Source organism: Microcebus murinus, chromosome 2 (assembly GCF_040939455.1).
Source record: "Microcebus murinus isolate Inina chromosome 2, M.murinus_Inina_mat1.0, whole genome shotgun sequence".
NCBI classification, from domain to species: Eukaryota; Metazoa; Chordata; class Mammalia; order Primates; family Cheirogaleidae; genus Microcebus; species Microcebus murinus.
The window spans coordinates 112289606-112312373 of NC_134105.1; the positions used below are offsets into that span (position 1 = coordinate 112289606).

Sequence of the window (22768 nt, forward strand, 5' to 3'; positions counted from 1 at the left end):
GAGGGTCAGGCTTTGGTCAAGTGACTAAGCAACTGGCCATCGCTTAAGCCCTCAAAAAAAACAAAAAAACAAACAAACAAACAGGTCTTAGTCACCCACTGCTGTCTCTGTGAGATGGCTGCTCAAATCTCCTCCAAACAGAACCCTGGCTTTTGTGAGACACCTAGCAAAGGAGAAGCCCATACAGGATGATTGGGGAAGACAAAGAGGGAGAAGGGACAGTTCCTTCACTCTCCCCTTGGTCATCCCGCCCCCACCATCTCACGCAGCGTTGGTTGCTGGGTTAGCTTCAGTGCTGGGAGCCCCCGTTCCCTTTTGTCATTTACGGCCTTGCCTACTGAACTGAGAACTGGTAACCGACCTGGCATGGAGAGGAGGTCCGGCCTCCTCTACCTGGACTCTTTCCTAGGAAGACTGTCTCCAAAATGACTGTGTTGCTATGGCATGCCAGAGGGGAGCCTGCATGGTGACGAGCTGCCTCCCCTGCCCTGCGCCTCTCTGACTAACTTCCTCTCTGTTGTCGTTCATCCGTTTAGGTGGATACCCTTCGCCATGTTATCAGCCAGACAGGAGGATACAATGACGGACTCGCAGCCAGTCAGATGTACAGTCCGCAGGGCATCAGTGTAAGAAAACAAGGCTCCCCCCCCCACCCTTTGTTTTTATTCTATCACTACCAATTATTTCAAGGCCATAGGGCCCAGAATGCCACTTAGTAGGACTTGTCTTAGCTTTACGGTCACCTAGTTTCTTGTTTCTGTTATCGGTCATGCCATCGGCAGCATCCTACCCACAAAAAAAGTGGTGATTGGGCAGGCTTCATGCAGGCAGCTGGCGTCTAGGGCTGTCAGACGCAATCAGTGTTTGCATGGCACCTGCGGCCACACGCGTTCAGCTAGAGGAGCTGCTAAACAGGTGACACCTAGTACAACGGTGGTAGGAAATGTCACCACAAGCTGGGGCCTGGGAACCTAGGATGGAAAACCTAGTGGTCAAAACCCATTGCATCCAGGTCTGTGGTCTTAAAAAATAACCTTTTTCCAATCTGTCTATGGACGATTAAAAAAAAAAAAATTTAACGCAGAGGCTGGGTTTGTTCAAGGGACGGGGAGGGGTGCAGACCATCTTCTACTTGTTCTTGGGTGTGCTGGCGGCTCCTGACTAGCATGAAAATTCATAGCGACAAGCTATGTCGCACAGAGTGAAATCGATCAGACAGACACAAGGAGAACCGAGTGTAGATTTGGGACAGCAATCCAACTTGATTTCTCAGATCAATCGTCCGCTATCTCAGCAGCGGTGACAGCAAGCTGGGACAAGAGGGCAGCCTGGAAAAGGAGGCTGTCTTTTAGATCAGGGGTGATTCCTGGGCTTTTAGAGGTCACAAGAGGCTCCAGTGGAACTATTGGCTCAGAACTAGTGAAGAAATCTGTGGTTGGTTGGTGGTGATCATTTTTTATTATTTGTTTCTGTTGTTATGATTAAAGTCAATCAGAGATGGAAGGAAGGAAAGCTAGGAGTGATTTATTAATGTAGTCTTAGACTGTACTAACTGAGGTATAACATCTGCAGCAAAGGAGGTGATGGCCCCTTCAACTCTGCATTGGTCAAGTCGTACATGATTCTTGCTGTCTGGGGAGAAAATCAGAGAATGCCACCCATTCCATCAGATAACGAATGGTTGAAAGAATTAGGAATTCCTACCCCATAAAAGATAAGGTTTGGGTAGTGCATGCTAATTTTAGATGTGCTATCACCTGTGGGAGAGATTCGATTCATCATAAATGTTGTATATAAAAAGCATAGGACAGGACCACTGAGTGGTGGATTTAGAGAAAGAGATTTCACTTGAGCATTTATGGACTTTTGTCCCGGTCAGAATTCTCCAAAAGGAAAGATTGGCTGCCCTTAGAAGTCAAGAATTCCCCCATCGTTGGAAAATTCTAACATTGTTTGCCTAGCTACTTGGTAGGAATGTTGTGGAAGGGAGTCAAACACTAGACTGTGATTGTCTTGGTGACAGTGAAGGCCACTTACATCAGCAGTTCTTTATTTTCTACCTTCTCCGGGCAGAATCCGCTCTGAGTTTATGCAATATTTGTCCCTCTCTGGGAAGGCAGCTGGGAGGTCCAAGTCAGCACTGTTAAACATATTCTGGGCAATCATGTCATTTTCAAGGAAGAATGTCCAAGAGCAGAGGGATTCCTCCCGTCGTGTGCTTTGCTAACAACACCAAACTGTTATTACTGTATTCATGGCTGACTTGCTGGGAAGCCTACTTGGAAAAACACAGGGAACCATCATGGGAAAGGATATTCTCAAAATGAATTCCAAATGAAAAAAGTTGCTCTAGTCTGTCTGTGTGTGCAGGCTTAAGCTCACATGCATTTATGTATTTCCTAAATCTTTTTGAGATAAAAGATCAGTTCTTCCAGAGAAAGCTTTGTTCTGTGCATAAGTAGAAGAGAGGAATGTGAGGACGGTGCAGTGGAGTGGGGACAAGAATGTGGGCACACTCAGAAAGGGAACTGAAGAAAGTCCACGTGACTGGGCAGGAAATGGGGTTGACACTTCTGCTATTTGGCATTTTTCTTTCTGAACTGAGTAGCACAGAAGAAAGCAGCAGACAGACTCTAGAGGGGTCAACACGACCCCCATGACGTCAGCTGGTGGGCTGGGAATAATTTCTGAAATAGTGTAACCAAACATGTGCAGACGATTATTTCTGATTACATAAGCCCACCACAAAAACTGGGCTTGAAAATGCCACTTGAAAGAGTCTCTCATTTTGCATTAATTTTTTTTCCTTGTGAACCGTGGTTATTTTGTTTCTGGGTCCTTAATATGCAGGGTAAATGAATCAAAGGCTGATCATGATATGTTCTTTGATATCAACTTTAAATTGTACCACCTGCAGAAGGCTCAGCTAGTTATGGTGAGACATATTTTTAGCCAGTGGTATTAGATGCTCAGACATGTGCCTGTATAGAGTAGGACCATGGCTGCCAAGAGAACAGAGAGAGAGAGAGAGAGAGAAAGAGAGAGAGAGAGAGAGAGAAGGAGAGGCAAGAAGAGACAAGGAAGGACAGGAATGAAAGGTTTATGCCCAGAAATAAAAATAAACAGTTCCTAAACCCAAAGCTGCAATGGAATTCCCAGCCAGGCTCTGGATTATGTTTCATTTGGTAGAAGACATTTTCTGGGCAGCCTTTTTCTACTCTCCTGGCTGGGTGTTCACAGCACCCGTATCTTATCCAACCAGCATCTATTTTAAGTCCTGTAAAGTTCAGACCACTTGCCTTTAACTGACTGACCACGTGGCAATAGGATTGCCAGGTGTAGTGTTAAGAGTTCTGTAAAGGGAGCCGAAACGCTAGTCCCAGCAACTCGTGTGCCCACATCGAATCTCTCTTCTATGAAACAGGGCCAGTAATTCTCACCCTCTGTACCTCAAGGACTGCTTTATGGAAAATGAGAAAATAAGTAGGAAAGGGCTTGGCAAGGCATAAATTATTTCCACATGAATACAGTATGAAATTTTATAAGTGATAAGTTTCTAATTTGACCTTTTTTTTCCCCCTTCTTGTGTGAGCAGTTTTCTCAGTAGGTAGTTCCTGGTGAGGATAGGTTAGGACACAGTTGTCACTTTTTCTCCCTTTTGATGGAAAGGTATGCTTTTGAGATGGATATAGTGTTACGCAAGGCCTGAAGACCCCCTTCTTTAGCCACTGTGAGAGTTAAATTATACCTCCTTAAGCACTTTGTGCTCTCATATGACAAGGAGCAATACTTACTGGGTTTAGAGTGGCTCTAAGTAACGGAGGGAGATTATTCCACTTCTCTGTCAATCAGACATGCTTAAAGATCACTTAGCTATCACATATTTTTCCTTTCCATTCCCACTGCCACCATCGTAGTCCTAGAAATAGTTCATTAACTAGACCGTTGTAATAGCCTCCCAGTCACTGCTGCTGTCTGTAGTTCCTCCTCTCTCCTGCATGCATCCCCTGAATTTTATCATTTCTTGCTCAGAAGTCATCAGTGGCTCTTGTTTCCTGCCTAAGCAAACTCAAACCCTGAGTCCGAATTTCAGGGCTTTCCACCTCTGCCACCTCATACCCCCATCATCAAAGTAAACTCCGGATGCCATTCAGTGTGGTCGGCTCACCTTTGCCTGGTTACGTACTTTCTCCCCCTATGTTCACTCATGTATGCCATCTACACAGATGTCCTGTCGTTCCTGCACTGCCTGCCCATCCCACCCTACTGTCAAGATCACACTTAACTCTCTCAAGTGCAGCTCGTCCTTGGTGCCCGTCTTCTTTTTCTTAGTCCTTCTTCCCCTCTTCTCTCTACTTTGTATGCACAAAGGATACTTAATTCTCTCTGTGTCTTTTACTCCTGCATATGCCTGTGGTCCTAAAACACACATACGAGTTGTTCAGAACATATTTTTTGAATGGATACATCAGATAGGAGAGGAAAAGATGCTACTAAATTAAAAATGCATGTTTAACCAATGGCCACATCTGGTCTACCAGCCCTAAAGTATCTAGTAAGAATTTTTATCTCAAATGCTTCTCTTATCCATAAATATACCGTCTTTAAAAATCTTAAAAAATGTTCTTAAGTCTTTCTTTTTTGGAAAAAGTTTTCCAAACGTTTTGATCAATGCAGATTCCCTGAGAATAAGATTCACATCAGCATTTAGTATATGAAGTTACATGGTGATGATAGTGCTGAACTATCCTTAGCAATAGGATAATTCCTATAATTAATTCCTTTCACTCCTCCTAGCCTAAAAGAGTCATTGTATTCCTATCCTAAAAGAATCCCTTTAAAAGAATACCTGTGTGTGGGATAGCCATCTGTCTAACGATACAACATTGTCTCTCCTGGGACTCTCACTGTCCTCCTTATTAGGTGTGGGACTGGAACCTCCAAGGATAACCCCATGCAAAATGGAAACAACTTGAAATTAGTGAACTTGGATCCTTCTTTTGGCTTTTCTTTGGAGGAATATTTTCACCTCTCTCAGTTTGTTCCTTCATTTGCAAATTTCACCAGATAAGGAAGCTTGAAGATGCCTTGTCAGTTCAGTGGTTCTAGAATTCTATAATTATGATCTTTGATTCTTAGTGTCAGCTCAAGGGACACCAGACTAAATTGTAGATCACCTCCCAAAAAACCTCTTTCCTTAGAGTTAGTATCTTCCATACTTTCTAGCCCACCCCGCTATTATTTCCCTTTTAAATTGTATCTTGAAACCTAAATGGGAAGGAAAAAGCTCTCTCATGACAGGAAATTTTCTCTTTGATTTCTTGAATTTTGTGATAGCAGAAAGCATTATTCTTCAGGGCGAAACGATTTATTTTTAGTTGTTTTAAAATGTGAGTTAAGGCAATGAATTCACTCCATCCAGTCTTGAATGTCAATAGATACCCCTCTAGATTTTTCTTATTCAAAAGTTTTGGTGAAAATGGAAATTGTTATCCATTTCCACCAAAAGTGTTAGTGTCATCTCTCTAAAGGCAACCTGTCATTAACATCAATTTATGACAGAAAAAAAATATCCTTAATCTTGCTTTGTGATCATTACAGTAGCAGAAAAAACAGAGATGGCGCTTTTATCTTTGTAAACCATAATACAGGTGTTTTTGTTTTGCTTTGCTTTGCTCCTATGTTAGGTGGGGGGAAAAATTTTACTAAGTAATAAATAGGCTGTAAACCATTAGGACAAAAGTGGCCTCCTATTTAAGTGAATGTATTTCAGACATTTGGATATCACAAGAGTTACTTGGTAACACTCGGCCACATGCTGTAATTTCAGTTTTTTTTTAAACTACTTCTGAGAGACCACCTTCCACTTAAAGGATATATTAATGAGATGTTGCTACATGTGGAATTGTGGGACTGGGAAGTGAGGGTGATCATTAAAATTCATACGTAAATCTTTAAAAACTCATTTTAATGATAAAAAATTTCAATTCTTCTATTTTACCAAGCCGAATTTGAATTTTGAAGGGCTGAAATCATACCCAGATGTGTTCCCCAGTTGGTTTTCTTTGAGTACCTTCTGTTGCTGTGGCCAAAGACCAGTGACTAGTCCCCAGCTAGGGACGGAGGGTAAAGAGACTGAGGAGAATCAAGGGGTCTTACACGGTGGACTAGTCTCTGAAAATTTGAAGGCAGGAGGAATAGAATAGATAGACTCCCATCTTCAGGAAGCTCAACAGCCTGACTTTCCCTCATGACAGAACCAAAGGGAAACAGAGTTAAGTTCCTTTGCTTTTTACATTACAAGGCCTTTAAACCTAACACCACGCCAATTCAGCATCTGAGAATTTCCTGTTATATTAAAATTTGATAATTTTTTTTAAAAAAAATTTCCATCTGGTTATGTTTGAGTTTGGACAAATTCTTTCTTACAACTCTAAATATTAAATGTTTGGAACTCAAAATATGTTGCAATTTGACGGAATAAGTAAATGAATAAATCAAATGTTTTTTGACAAACATGTAACAAGTTTAACAAATATTTATTGAGATCTTTCTAATATTTGGCACCAGGAATACAAACATGAGTAGGACATAGTTCTTACATTTCATAAAAGCTAAAAGAACTGAGAGTTATCTGGTTTAGTCCTCTGATTCTCTTAAAGGGAAGAACTACACACCCAATATAATCAATATAATATATTTATATATTCATATTAACTATAAGATATATGAATTTCTTATAAACAAGATTTGACATTACCATTCTTTTACAGATTTTGCAAGTGATTCTAGCAAAAGCTCTTCTTCTAGAACCACATTGTCTAATATAACTTGTTGCACCAATAGAAATGTTCCATTTCAGCACTGTCCGAGAAGTTAACCATTAGCATCACATTGCTTCAGGAGCACTTGAAATGTGGCTAGGATGACAAAGACAATTAATTTTTAATTTATTTAATGTTAATTAATTTAAATTTAAATAGCCACTTGTGCCTGGTGGCTACCATATTGGACAGTGAAGTTCTAGATGCCCTGACAGTGGTTTGGTAGCCATCAAAGGCGGGGTGATGGTATTAGAAGTATGACCATGCTGTGAGAACGGAGCAGACATCCTAACACAAAACACAGGAAGGCATGCTTTCTGCTTGAGTAAGACTTCCCTGAGATAAATAGAACTCTTTATCAAAATTTAACCATGTACAAGAAGTTAACTCAGAATAGCATAATAATATGCTTTAAACAATAACATAATGTCAAGGAAGACTTAAATGTAGATATAGAAATACCTACATTTATTATGGTTCTATTTGCAGTAATTTTCAACTCTGTCAGCCACTAATTCATGTAACCTAGTCATTTTTCAAGCCTAAGCAGGACGTGTCTTCGAACTCATCTTGAACCCTTGTTTTAAGTCTGAACGCTTTGGCGCTTATACGAGGTACAGGCTCTGTTTTGGGTCTCCCAGAAGACGTAAACCTTTGCTGGCAGCCTCGACTTATCTGTTCCTTCCTCCCTGCCCCGCTAGTCCATTCAAAGTGTGGCCTGCAGATGAACAGCATCACCTAGGAGCCTGGGAGTCTTGTAAAATCTCAGGCCCCACCCAGTCCTATTAAATCAAATGCTGCAATTTAAGTAGATCTCCTGGTAATTTGTAAGCACATTAAGTTTGAGAAGCTGTGCTCTAATGTCTAAAGTCTTTAAATGCTATCTAGGGCTTACCTTCCTCTCTTTGCATTAAAGAATACTACCTTTTTAAAATTTTCCAACATTTTATTTTGAACATTTTCAAACATACAGAAAAGCTGAAAGAATTTTACAGTGAAACCAGCATACCACGACCTAGTGTTTATCATTAATATTTAACTCTCCTGGCTTCATCATGTATATTGGCATTTCTGTTATCCTTCTATTCATTCTTCTATCCATCTTGGTTTTTTCCATGCATTTCAAAGTAAATAGCATGTGTATCATTAACTAGAGTTTAATATTTGTTTGCAGTTTTTTTCTCTTCTGAGACAAAATTGCACACAAATATGCAAATTCTAAGTGTCCGTCCTCTGAGTTTTGACAAATATAACACACTTGCATGTAAATTTACTACCCTTTATCTTCTTGTATCTACCTCACTCTCATAGTTTACAAAACAAAATAAGAAAGAAAAAGATAGATGGAACACAAAGTTATCCACAGAATAGTCTGTTCTTTTCCAATCTGAGGCTCCACTTCCACCCCCAGCCTCGTCTTCTCACCCTGTCATCCTATCTTACAGCCACGCCCTGCTAGAACGACCATTTTAAATCAAATTAGGTGGCTTATTCTACACTTGCCTTGAGTTCTGATCAGGTATGCCTACTTTTAAAGGGGCCTGTATTCCTTTTTTAATAAGGAAAGCTTTTGAAATATATAAAAATAGAAAACTCATGATATTAGAAAATTAAATTATAATGTGATTCCTTCACTTGTAAGATATTACATTTCCCTTCTTTTGTCTTTTGCCATTTCTCCCCTTTCTTCTCTAGTGTCTCTTAGCTTGAAGTCCACCTCATTTTCTGATGCAAAATTATACTTTATTTCTCCTTAGGAGAGTGGTCGCTCCTGGGCGTGGGGAAGCCCCTCCACATCTGAGCCTTACACCAAGAGGACACTATAAAAGGATGGGGTTCCTGAGGAAGGAACCTTATGTCCCTTCTCTCACCAGAGCGCTGGGCTCTGAAGAGACTCGGCATAAGCACTGAGGGCCCTGTGCCTTATTTAGAGGGATAAAGGCTCAATAGCACGACTAATTACATGCTTAAAGCTCTAGGGATAACTTGAACCTCCACCAATATCCATACTAAGAATACTAACGCATAACATTTATTGAGACACCCCCCCCACTAGATTTGAATGTCTGTCTTTATAAATGTTATCATCTTCATTTTATGCATAAGCAAACTGAGACTCAGAAAGATTAAGTAGTCACCCCAGACCAACTAGGCAGTAAGTACTCAAGCCAGGATGGGGCCCCAGGTCAGTCACATGCCAAAGCCTTTATTATTTCCCTTTATCTAGATGGACCCTTGACCCCTAGTCCTTATGCTAAGTGAAGGGAGTCGACAAGAACCACATAGTAAGAGAATTTGTTATGTTGCCTGGTAATTTTTATGCCTAGAAGATATGGAAAAGAACTCCAAGAACTTAGTTGTGAGTATTTTGTGTATCCTCTCAGGGTGGTATTATATAGAAGGTTTAAGACTAGTCAATTCCTTTATGAAAATTAAATATGGAAAATTATATACAAAGTCCTTTCCTAGATATAGCCTACTCTATGTCTCTACCGTGTCGTGTTTGGCTAGCCAACTTAGCTAGTGACCCAGTGATCGTACACGAGAGAGAACAAGATTTTAGACCCAGTGTCTCTTTATAGAGAGATTTGGTGGTTCATTATAACAGAAGGCAAGACTGTTTGTTCTAGGAATCTAGGTGTGCCATATAAGTAGAGATAGACTTTTTTATTAAGTTAAAAGAATAAATGCAATGGAGTGCAAAGATGATATGAATAAAAGTAGAAACATTAAATAGAAAAATAATAACAAAAATTTAAGAATTTAATAATGAACTACAAAGTAATGGAAGGATAATATTGGCAGGAGACTTATAAATTCACGTAAAATGGCAAAATGAAGGTTAAAGAGGGTAAAGACAAGTAAGATATACAAGTACTAAGGGGAACAATAAAAGCATAAAATAAGCTAGACAGAGTAGTTAAAATAACATCAGCTAATAAGACACAAAGATTAACAAAAAGATCAAGTAGTAATAACATAAGGAAGTGGTTTAAAGCAGTAAATTAAAGAACAATTAAAAAACAATAAGGATAGAAAATTAACAGGCCAAAATGCCACTTAATAATTGTATTAATAGCTAACACTTATTGACTTCTTTTTAATGTGGTAGGCCCTTTATGTGCATTAACTTATTTAATTCAAGTTTGTGAAAATAACTATGATTGTTTAAATGTAAGCAAAAAAAAAATTGTCAGAGGGGAGAAAACCAGGCATCCGAACAACAATAATAAAAAACCAAAAATCTGAAGGCTAGCACAATGGGCTGGCCGGTGTCGATTTTCATTCCTTATCTAATGCAATCACTTTTGCTGTTGAAAAGCACCAAGTGCCTGGCCTGGTACATTTCTTTTACCTCATCTGTAGACCACAGGTTTCTGAAGTGCTTACTGCTATAAATGTGTGCTTTCTTGCTCTCTTGTCATAGTAAGGTTGGCTTTTCCTAGAGGCAATCCTCAGTGGCAAAAGTTCTCAATTGGTAGAATTCATAGCCCAGAGCCCGTGGCAGCAGGCTAACATTTCATCATCCTACTCACCCTACTGGACTCCGCTCAACCCCGTCTTCTCTTGGAAGTACTTCCTAGTTCCTTCAGGCTGCGCCTGCATGGTACGTAGCACGCTGGAGTTGGAGAGGGAGTTCTTTCCCGATACGCATCTTTACTTCCCCTCTAGACCATACATTTCGGAAGTGAGGGATCATAGTTTTGTATCTTGCCCCTCAACTCAGGCCTGGTACATAGTAGGTGCTTAATGAATGCTTTTTGAAGTGAGCCGAGTTGAACCTGGTGTCAGTGAGTTTGGTTTTGTTTTATTCACCAGCGAACCAGACTGTCATGACTGGATTTTCTGCCTTCCCAGAACCCTCACACACATTTTTGTATTTCTGGTGTCCAGAGGGTCTCTCCCATAAGAGAATGGCTTTTTTGTTCCTTTTCTTTCCATTTACCACAGCCCAGAACCCATTTTTTTCCCTCTGCCTTATTTAGACCTTGTGGACCCTATGATCTCCACTAACTCATGCCAGAACTATTTTACGAGTATAGATTCAGAGCCCAGATATCAGTTGCTGTTTTTTTTCTTCTCTTCCCCATACTTTTCTTTGGGACAATTGTTGTCTCTGTGGCCTTGAGCTTGATCTACAACTCATCCATTCACTCGTGCGTTCAGCAGACATTTTCTTGGGAGCTGTTATTAACCAGCAGTTGTGTTGGGCATTAAGGCAGAGAAAAGAATAAACAGACCCAGAGCCTGTTCTCAAACAGCTCTCCATCTTGTCTAAGCTGATTTCTGTTTAGCATACTTCCATCGGCCCTATTTTTCATGGGAAGGGGAAAACAACTGATTAATACCCTTCATAGGTATTTTGAAGACAGTGAAGAAATCACTTCCTAACTTTCTCTTCTCTGGGGAAAGAGTCCCAGTTTCCTCAGCCTTTCTTCCTGAGACCTGTATTTGGCCACGAATGGCATTGGCTTCTCTTCTCCAATGAGCTCTGGAGGTTGGCCACACAAAACAAAACTGAAGTTAGATAAAGCATCCTAAATTTTATATTTACCTCTTTTCTGATTAAAATGTTTGATGTAGAAAATTTGGAGAATGCAGAAAAAAAATCACACAGAAGAAAATTAACTGCCAACTTTGTGCTCAAAGGCCTTCTAGCATTGTGTTAAAGTGTGTGTTTTTTTGTGTGTGTGTGGGTGTAAAAAAGTTACATATCATTTCATAACCTACTTATTTTACTAAAAATATGTTTTGAATATTTTCCATATCATTAAACATTCTTCTCAAACATTACTTTAAATAACTGCATAGAAACCTGTTATACGGAAAATACATAATTTATTTAATCAATATGTACTGTGGAAATTTAAGCTGTTTTCTGTGTTTTGGGTTTTTTACTATTACTAATAATATAGTGGTAAGCTTCAAAGTACAGAAAATTCAGTGCATATTTTCTATTATTTCCTTGGATAAATTCTTATAAATAGAATTACTAGATCAAAGGGTATGAACAGGTCTAAGGTCTTTGTGATATATTGTGAATTTTCTCCTGGAAACTTCTATTAATTTGTGGTTCCCATTAGCAGTTTATGATAAATTTCAATTTCCCCACACCCTCAATAGTAATATCTTAACAGTTTTCCAATGTCTGTCAATTACCAAATTATAAAATTATATCTCATTTTTATTTTAATTTGTATCTCTTGGGTTACTAGTGAGGCTGAACATTTTTCTTATGTTTATTGTTATTCTTTTATATGTGTTCTTGAAATGTTCATCTTTTTCTTATCAGTTTCTAAGAACTCTTACATAATAAGGGTACTCATCCTTCTGCACTTGGCCAACATTTAAAAAATAGACAAAATTCTATTTCTAAGTGGAGGAGGGCTTCATGTGAAATAAGGCCCCAAGTCTCATCCTGTTTCTTTCTTGTAGAAGGTTCTTCAGAGTGAAAGCAGGATTGTTATTGCAGGAAAACTAAAGGCAGATCTGTGTGTGATACTAGTGTTGCTCTTAAAAACAAAACAAACAAACAAAAAAAACCAGTTAACCCTGAAATGTGAATTAGGTTGACATTTTCTATATTTCTGGTCTATGAAAAAAAACTCAGACTTATAAAATAGAACCTAACATTTTCTGAAAGAACCTAGAGATATGTTACTCAGTCAAAAGTTTCTTTGAAGTTCTACCCTATGCCTAGTATTATCGTAAGCCAAATAAATAAGTCATTGGCTAGTTTATAGCCAGGTTGAAGAATATATGTGTGTTTTTATATGAAGAATATATTTTTTTAAATATATATATATTTTAAAAGCTTTTTTATGACCTCAGCTAGACTTAGATCTAGAAACTGGTATTTTGAATGAATTAGATGTTTTCTCTTATTTTATATGTTCCGTCAGTCACCTTGTGTCTTCTTTTACCATCTGTAAGGTAACATGTTCTTAGGTTATTGAACTTTGACATCTCACCATCATCCACTCTGCCTTCTTATTCCGTAGCAGGGCATATGCAGAAAAGCTCAGACTTATGAGCCCACAGTACTGCTGGAAGATTTCTACTGCAGAAATTTCTATAACTATTTAAAAGGAAAAAATTTAAAAAATCAGGCTGGGCCTGGAGGCTCACTCCTGTAATCCTAGCACTCTGGGAGGCCAAGGCAGAAAGGTAAGTTGAGGTTAGGAGTTCAAGACCAGCCTTATTAAGAAGGAGACCCCGTCTCTACCAAAAATAGAATAAAATTAGCCAGGCATGGTGGTGTGCACCTGTGACTCTGTCTATAAATAAATAAATAAATAAATAAATAAATAAATAAAATAAAAAACCACCTTACACTTAGATAGGAATCCCAGAATAAAAGAGGACATCCCCAGCACTCACTGAATATCTCTAGGGTGGCATCAAATGAATTCAGAATTCTCAAGTACATAGATTGTTTTCAAGCTCTTGTTTTCGTTTCACCAGTAAATAGAATTTTTAAAACAACAATATCCTCGCATAAGTAAATTAAGCACAGTGGAGGCTAGCACCCCATTCTAACACATTCTCCTCAACATCCTCTGTCTGCATCCCACTCCCAGCCTCCACCATATCTCCCCCCCACCCTTCTGTTAGCTGTAATGACCCTGCAAACACTAAATGGCATTTGAGTGCATTAAGCAGCAAACTCTCCGGTGACATAGCAATTATGGCTCTGAAATAGATTTGGTGCGTCACGGAAGATAAGGGTTTTGAAAGTTTCTGTTGTGATTATAGCCTGTAACTCCCACAAATAATAGGCTTCAAAATAAGAGGCTGCCAACGGAGCCTTTGTGGCTTTGTCTCAGTGATGGCACGCAAATTGCTATTAATGTCCTAAGTGTACTTGAATATGCCAGTCTTTGGGATGTGGAGTTGGCTCAGTGTCTCTCTTTACGTGGCATGTCATTGTTGGTCTGATAATCTGGGGTAATTGCTGTCTCTTGGATGGTCAGAAAAGTGTAAGGAGTTTAGCCTCCTCTCTGATGGTACATAGCCCTAAGATTTAGCCCACAAGGGCCTGTTCACACACATGGCTCTGTGTGTGTTCCAGTATAGCCACCGTTCATCCATAAGATGTGTATACGATCTCTGAGTGTACCTTTAGTAAATAATAGCTTTGTCAACAGAGCCAAAGCAAAATAAAAGGTTATAAAAATGAAATGAAGAATTCAGTGCTGTATAGAATCAGCCAATCAGATAATTTATATTGAGAGTAAAAAAAAAGAATACCCTTTGCTTAAATTATCTAGGTTTGGCTTTATGAGTAAACATATTTGTCTGTTATCTTATATAGCTACTCTTTTCCAGTACAAGCTGCCATCTCTGTGTGTGTGTGTGTCTGTGTGCATTCTTAGGTGTTGTGAGTACATTCTTGACTGTACATTAGCTCTATGTGCATTTACATAATAAATATATGTGGAAATTATACATATTTTTAAACACTGTTGATGTATGTATGTGTGTTTGTGTTTTTGGTTGGTGCAGTTGTGAGTATAGAGGATGTTTATTCAGATATAAATAGAGTTCTCTATGCCAAGATGCCTCTATTTAGCTGAATCAAGCTGAGCTGAGCTTTTCTTTGTCAGATCAGGATAACCTTTGAAAAGTTAAATTAAAATGAACTTTAAGTTTAAGCCTTCTTTATATACATTTAGCCTAAGGACCCTTTAAGTCTGTGGGACATGGGAACTTATGTATAACTGTTCTATTAGTACTTTTAACAGAAATATGAAAGCAACTCTACTTTAAACCTCAAAATGCATACTACCTCATATCCTGTGTGTGCTACAGAGAGATTCAACTAAAACCATCCTGTGTGTTTCACATGCTTTAAGTGGCAGTATTAATTCTGGGTCTTGGCAACAGATTAAATAGAAAAGGATAAAGCTAAGAAAGAGCTAACGCAGATCTTGATCTCTGTGTTTATCTGCAAATGTGCTTCAGTAATGTGGCATTAGAATACTGGCAGTAGGGCACGCTATGACAGTGTTGCAGTCAATACAGACTTGCAGATGGATTTTGACTGAGCACGCCAGTGCACTGAGATAGTAGTGCATGCATGCAAGATAAAATTTGAGGTAGTGACTTGTAATAAGAGAGTTTGTATTCATAACAAGTGAACGTGGGTCAGATTTGCCATCTTATTCCACAGTCTTAGACTCTGCATTACCAGTGTAAGTGAAACCATATTAACTGGCAAGATGGTAACACCCATGGTAGTGCCTCAGAAATATAGACCTGGAGGAGTAGAGTTTGTCTTGTCCAAAACCAGGTTTGGTGAGATGAATTGTGGCTTAGTAGCAGGGGGTATTAGAATCCCCTGAATTTTCTTAGGCCAGTCTTGTGGTTCATATGTTCTAGCATCTTAATAAACAATGCAAAGATTCCCTGAAGGTGATCTGAAGAGCACGAGTTATCTGCCTTTGGCCATAAGCATCCATGGTGGACACACTCTGCATGTGGTACTCACATGCAGTCCCACCGCCTAGCTTTTGAAACTTGAAATGGCCAAAAAGCAATAGCACGTCATGGGGACCAAGGTTGGCAAATGGTAGTTTCCGAGTTCTAGTTTCCTTTCCTGAGAAGTAGGGTGAAGAGTGCACACTAGATTTATGTTATTATATATTTGTGATCCAGGTAAGAGACTTACCTGCAACAATTCTTCATAACTGTGCAGTTAGGACGGGCACCAGCAGCCGGGCAGCCCAGGATTCCCAGGGGCGGGACACCAAGGGAAGCCTTCAAAGCGTTCATTTCTCCACCCATTCAGCTCAAGTGCTTCGCTGAGTGGCAGCTGTGTCAAACAATATCCTCGTCCTCTAAAGGCTTATTGTTGATTTGCTGTCTCCCTGAGGTTAAACATCAAAGCCTGGAATGGCCAGGCCCTTCCGCCCTCCAGTCCCATCTTGCTTTGCTCACCACTCTTCTCCTTTGCTCCATTCTTTCTGGCCTCTGTGGAGTTCCTAGGAGCCTTCGGACAGCCTTCTCTTTGCCCCTCTCTATACTTGTCTCTTTTTTTGTTCACCTGCAGCCTGCCTTTGCATAAGCCCCAGTGAGGGACCTGTTTTATACTCTCTGCTAGCACGTATTATCATCCAGAATCTATATATGTTCTTTTGATGACTTATCAAATGTCTATTTCCTTGATAGCAGAACCCAGATTTTTTTAAAAAATTGTTTTATCTACCACCATATGCCCACTATATGGCACATAGTGGGCACTGGATACATAATTTGTGGAATTAAAAACTGAATAATTACATCAAAAAAAAAATCTGCAGCCCTCATGGAGATTTTAAAGGATGAATCAGAGCCACTCATGGTTAAAGGTGAAAATGAATGATCAGAAAGAAAGTGCTGGAATTGAAAGAAGTGGGTGATAATGTACCTTGAAGAAACCTGCAAGAAGGAGGTGACTTTGAAGCTGGGCCTTGGAAGATGACATGAACTTCTAGAGATTGGAGGAGATGGACAGACAAGGGCAAAAAAACTTCTCAAGACATTTCCATGGAGTAAAAAGGGTCTCACATTGGCAGTGGAAGACCTACTATTTCTTTGCAGTAGCTTAAACTACGGAAGTCTTTGTAGCAAGGGGATCTATTCTCTACCAGGAATGGCTGATTGCACTGCTGACCTCCCTGAACATACATCCCTGTCCAGCAAGATCACTGGGCCCACGAGGCTTCTTGGAAACCAGGCTAGACAGGAGTGTGGTGGTGAGTGCCATTGGTAGGAATCCTAGAGTCAGCAGCATGAGATAATCCAAGCAGAGGATTAACTTCCGGGAAATACGAGGGCAGGTGGTTGATGAGCAGAGGTTCCAGAGCAGTATTCCAACCACAAGAGCAAGTCACTAGCTCAGTCTTAAAGGGACTGTAATAAATGGCAAAAAATTAAGCAGAAGCTAGACACAGGCTTGGCAGGGATGGTCTCAGCCACAAAGATGAAGTTTCTGTGTGAAGATACTGATGCAAATTATCAAAGGAAGACAAACAGCACGATTGATTCTGAGTTACCTGTGTAACTAGGCCAGAAGAAAATTCCTGTCTGAGAGCACACGTTAATTCCTAGATAGGGTTGCCAGATTTTGCAAATCGAAATGCTCCATGGGACATCCTTATGCCAAAAAAAAAATGATTTGCTGTTTATCTAAAGTTCAAGTGTAAATGGGTATCCTGTATTTTAATCTGGCAACTTCATCCCCAGATTGTAAGGTGGAAGTTGATTCTGCGTGTGGGTCTCACCCTGGAGAGAGGAAAGACAGGGTGGAAAGACTCAACTGGCCTTTAGGGGACTGTGTCTGTTCTGCACATTCGCAATTCCCACTATGCCCTTCTGCACATTCGCAATTCCCACTATGCCCAAGGCGGTGACTTGGAGACTGTTCCAGGCACAGGGCGGCAGGTCTTCCTTGTCCTTGTGCCCTTCCAGAGGACAGTCCTTGTTGAGGTGGTGTCTAAGCTGTGGCACTGCCACAAGACAAGATCCAGTGTCTTTCCCGGCTGCTTTCCTTAAAATCAAACAGTTTAATTGTTAATCTCTGTTATTTGTTTGAGATAAGCTATGAAGTAAGAGAAAAGTTCAGTGCCTGAATATAAAAGTTACCCAGAAACGGGGTACTGCTTCTGCTCTGTCTTTTGAATATTTTCTAGGTGTACATGGCTAGGTGTATGTGTAGTGAGACTGAACTGTAGAAGTCAGAGATCTTATAACCATTTATCTCTCCACGCCTACGATGGAGGATGGATGCCACAGTGCCACTAAGTGTTTACTTCTTCCTGTGCCTGTGCAAGAGACATTTACGAAAATGTGTGATGTGTCAGGCACTGTGGTAGACACTTTGGAATCAAAGAGAAATCCCACAGCCCCGTTCTTACGATCCGGTAGGTGGGGTAGACTTGCGAAAGAACAAATGTGATACAGCAGCACAGGCGCTGTGACAGAGAGCTGGGGTACTGCAGGAGGAAGAGACATGGCCAGGGGACAGATGGAAGTACAAGGATACTTAAGCTCAGTCTTAAAAATCAGCCCAGGGGGACTGGACGTAACTGGATGAGCGAGGGCACTGTATTTAGGAGGAAAGACACAGGCATGAGGTGGCTGGCTGCTCTGTTGTGGGAATTTCTGCGTAGCCGGATATGGTTGAAGTATGAAATACGAATGCTGGGATGGGATGAGCAAGGTCAAGGACATTGTAGACCTTGACCTTGAGGGAGGACATGGAACCTCATCTTGAGGCCAATGGGAAGCCATTGAAGGTATAAACAGGGAGGTGATAAGATCACGATTACATTTTTGAAAGATCACTCTGGTGGCAGCTAGAGATAGGACTGGAGGGGCACCAGACTGGGCAGGGATCCGCTTACCATGGTAAAATCCCCCAGGGAGACTGTGAATCCTTCGATGTCCCCAACGGGACTTTCCAGTAGCCTCTTTTCATCCCAGAGCATCTGTTGGTAAATTGTCTCTGTGTAATTCTCTCTGTGTATCAGGAAAACATAGTTGTCCTACCTTGATAGAAAAATGATTGATTTAGGGTGGAACCTCTATGTCTGCCCGACACATAGTGACTCTGTGTGTTTGCATATGCGTGCACGCGCGAGGGTGCGTTTGCACACAGAAGGAGAGAGGATGCCTTGATGTTTCTTTTGTTTTCCTTCCTGGCTGGCCCCACCAGTGCCTGGGTGATTGAGGGCCTAGAGCACGAACACCTCCTCACCCACGCTCAAGGCATCTCTGGTAATGGCATCTGGCCCGTATGCAGATCGAGCTCCACTCGGTGCTGACATCAGCCGGTTTGTGGCACCTCAGCGTATTTCTGGGTTGCAAATGAGAGTTTCTTAGTGCCAGGCTCGCTTGGGCTGTCACATCAGGTGATGAATTCTCTGCATCAATGGCGTGCTGCTAAGGTGAGCACAGAGCAAGAGTGGGAAGGAGAGGAGATGGGACAGGCCATCCTCTGCGTCCCAGCCACTGCTCTGGGCTGCAAGCAGTGCTGGATCCAAAACAGTGAGGGAGGGGCCGCTTCATGGGCCCTTCTTCTGGTTCCAGGAGGGTGGCAGAGAAGAGAGAAGTCAGGGCTTCAGCTGTGATTCTGTGCCCTGTGTTTCATCAGGAAAAACCACATGGATTGTCCTTTCCACCACGGCCCCATCATCCTTGGCTCCCTCTACCTCCTCAGGCAGGCCTGCCTCGCCTTATCTTTGAGATGGAGTTCTAGCAAAACGTAGTATATATCAAATTATGTGCCAAATTCAGTAAGGCACAGGCTATACAGTATGTAGTTGCTTTTTTGTTCCTGAAACACTTTGCTCCCAAATATCTTCAATTTGTGTTTTGAAAATCTAGATTTTCTTATCATGGAAACCTGCTTGCATTTTGTCCTGATTTCCTATTCTGTTAACTTCTCCCTTCCGGGCTGAGCCTTCTCTCCTGGCTTAGGCTCCATCTGATGGAATTAAAGCTTACGTTGGGTTTTGCTTCCCAGAACACACAGAATTATCTTTATCACCCGGTGCAAGTGTAGATTCCCTTCTATTAGTATTGTTTTCAGAGATAAAAAGGGCACATTTGGCTTTGCAGATTTTACCTCCCACCCCTGTAACCCTTTAGGGTGGTCCCTGTCTGTCATTAGCATTTTGAAGATTGCGTCCATCGTAAAGGAAAGTTTGCATCAGAGAGTGGAGGGCAAGGTTGGGGTGCAGAAGAAAAATAAAAATGAAATTCTTATTTCCCACTACCCCCACAGGGTCGTTAATGAGAGCAACCTCTACTCTCCGGGAGCCCAGAGATAAACAAACACACAAAGGCGGAGTTTCCTACTTAATATTCACCCGCAGTGGCGGAAGAGGGAAGGAATTGCTCCCCAGGGTTAGCGTGGCAGTAAGCGAGGTCAGCTGTTTCCCAAGAAGGTGCAGCCTCCCAACGCCTTGCATTAAAGCTGGAACGGTGCTGCTGAAGCAGACTCCGTGATTTACGGGTCCCGGTTAAGTTGGGTTTGCACGTAGTTTCTGATGCTGCAGGGCTTTTATCAGCAACGGAAGCAGATAATATGCCATTGTGAAAAGCACCTCTAGAGGCAAGGGTTCTGCCACGTTTCTCAGGGTTAGACACGCTTATTCTAAAAAGTATTTGGACTGCCACTGGCTACAGTGCCCTAAGTTTGGCAGGGAGTAGGGGGTCCTCTTCGGCATATCCTGAAAGTAGGATGACCAACAGAGCCCTTTTCCCCAGGCCTCATGGGTCTACTGGGATAGAGGACTTTTCAGTGCCGGCGTGGGAGAGTCCCGGGCAATCTGGGATGGTTGGTCGCCAAATCGCGTGCATGTTTATGGATGGAAGGGGAGTGGGAGAAAAAGGAGCTAAAGAGATTTGTTTAATGCGTTTATTTTTAATAGAAGATTTTGCATTTTGTTCTTCACCAGACCAACTGGCATGATTAAAATGCTGGTTCTGATATCAGCTTGACCCAATTCCTGTCTCTCACATCAGTGAGTTCTCTGTACTCACCGGCATCTTATGCACTGGTCTGAGAAAACAGAACTTTTTAAGAAAAGAGATCAAATGTCTACTGTTTGAGTTATTTCAGATCAGAGACGGCTCAAAAAGAAGTCTCCCAGAACCTCTGGACGATACAGAATGCCTAGCCAATTTCTTCTTAACGAAACACCACAGAACTAATTTTCTTTACTAATGGCTTCATTTCTGGTACCACTTATTATCTTAATGCAGTTATGGCATGGCTGAATAATAGTAATAGTGGTTTTGCAAGCAATTAATAAAAGGGCTTTGTTCCACGTGCTGTGATGTGGATACCAACTGTTTTCATAGAGCGTCCTTATCTGCTTGTCCCGTGCCAAGTTGATTCTAAGATAGGTGGCTTTTTTCTTTCTTACCAGCATTTTACTCTGCTTCATGACATTGTACTTGAAGAACTTCTGTCAAGTTTCCTTGAAATTCTGTACTGCTCAGCCAGCACCCACCTTCCACCTCCATACGTACACACCTGCCTAGTTATCTATCTATCTAAATACCTATCAGGTAAACATATGCATATAAATATGATTAGAATAGACAGATATCCAAATGCTAACAGTAATTATCTCTGATAGGATTGTGGGTGTTGTATATTTTGTTTTTTATCCTTTTCTATTTTCCAAAGATTATAAGCATTCTTTACTTTTATAATAAAAAAGATATATGGCATTACAGGATTTTCTTTGGGGGGGGGGAAATAAACATAACTGCCATTCTTAGTCAGCCCAAAATAGCACCAGAATATATATTCTTGGTTGGGAAGAGAGGCTACAATATCATCACCCCCGTGACATTCTTGCATGACGAATTTGAATTAATTCTGTTCTTGATTCTGATTATACTACAGCGTCTTGGCCCCAAAAAGATGGAAAAGCCTTCTGTTATGAAAGAATGAATTCTCACTTGCTCCTCATTGTTCTGCATCTAATCTTTCTATCACAAACAATAGGGGGAAATGTCTTCCAGCAGGGAAGAAGAGTGGGAGTGCCTACCTGACTGGGTTAGGAGGTGGGAGGTTGGAACTTGAGAGCAGTTGTTCACTGACCCGTGATCGAGGAGGTGTGTTCTTGGCATTGCCCGGGATGCCCTCCTGGTGACCCGATCTGCTCTTCAGTGAGGTGTGGACAAAACCTACCCTTATGCTCAAGTGACTGCTAGGAGCTGCTTTGAATTAAAAGCCTGGCTTTCCTGGGAAAATTGGAGCATTGTTTGGGTGAGCCAGTGAAAAAGAGAGCCAAGTAGATGAAAAGGGCGGACAAAAGGGGGCCTGATTCTGAAGTTCAGAGGCCTGTGTTCTGTCTCGGTCATGAACCAGGACACTTTTCTCCTACACCTCTGCGCTGGTATGAATGAAATGTAAACAGACATTTGCTAGCACCTGTTCAGTGCTGGGCACTCTCCTAAATTCTATAGATTATGCAAGGGTTGATGCAAATGGCAGTAATAGTACTTGCCCTGTCTACCCTAAAGTTTTCAGAGGATAAAATGAGAGGCAAGTGTACAGTAGCAGACATTTTACCAGGAACATCTAAGACCTGGTGTATTCAACATGAACATTTCCAGAGTTGAGGTTTATTAACTCCAAAGGAACACAGTGATTGGGGGCGGAAAGGGCATTTTAGCCCACATATATTTTAATGCTATAGAACATACAAACAGTCATGAATTATGCATCATGAATTAACCACTATAGCAAATCATTCTCAAGCTATTTTAGTGCCGGGATATTTTTTAAAGGGTGGTCGATAAACAAATCTTTTTAGAACAGTTTCATTGTTTGGGTGCTCCTGGGTCTAGAGTCTTAGAAAAATAGTCTCCAAATGTAGCTCACTCTACAGCTTCCCATTTCACTGCCTTTCTAGATGTATTTACGCAGGCCAGTCCTTATGGTCTTAGCACCGTTGTTTAATCTGTTATATTCACCTGAAACAACCTCTGTGCTTTTCAGAGCTCACCTTAAAGAGCACCTCCTACATGAAGTATTTCCTGATGCCCCAGCGAGATGCGGTGTTGCCTTCATTTGAAACTTCATAACGACGGGGCTCTACCATTTATTAGGTTCTGCCGTTGAGTTACATAGTTCATTCCTGGGCTTGTCTTCTCTCCCCCTTTGAGGACATGGACCATAACTCACTCATGATTATATACTCACTAGTATACCGCCTTGTATAGAGCAGATACCTGCATTCTCATAAACCTACGGAGCATCCAGAATTGGAAAGAACCTTAGAAAGCATTTGAGCCAAACTTCTTATTTTTCAAAAGGGGAGAGCAAGGTCAAAAAAGGTGAAGGTGCTTCACTATCGATGACAACAGCTAGTTGTTATCATGGTCAGAACCAAAACCTTGGGTCTCTTGACCTGCAGGGCGGCTGTCATTCCACGGAT

The 22768-nt window shown here is 41.1% G+C and overlaps 1 protein-coding gene across 3 annotated transcripts in view; it reads left to right on the top strand.

Annotated features, from left to right (window-relative positions):
* Nucleotides 1-22768, top strand: part of PBX1 (PBX homeobox 1) — a 277176-nt gene that overhangs the window by 248999 nt on the left and 5409 nt on the right. For all 3 annotated transcript variants that reach the window (XM_076000347.1, XM_076000349.1, XM_076000348.1), the window contains one exon: nucleotides 537-626. In XM_076000347.1, the coding sequence (XP_075856462.1) occupies nucleotides 537-626 (90 nt within the window). The remainder of the gene's footprint in view (nucleotides 1-536; nucleotides 627-22768) is intronic.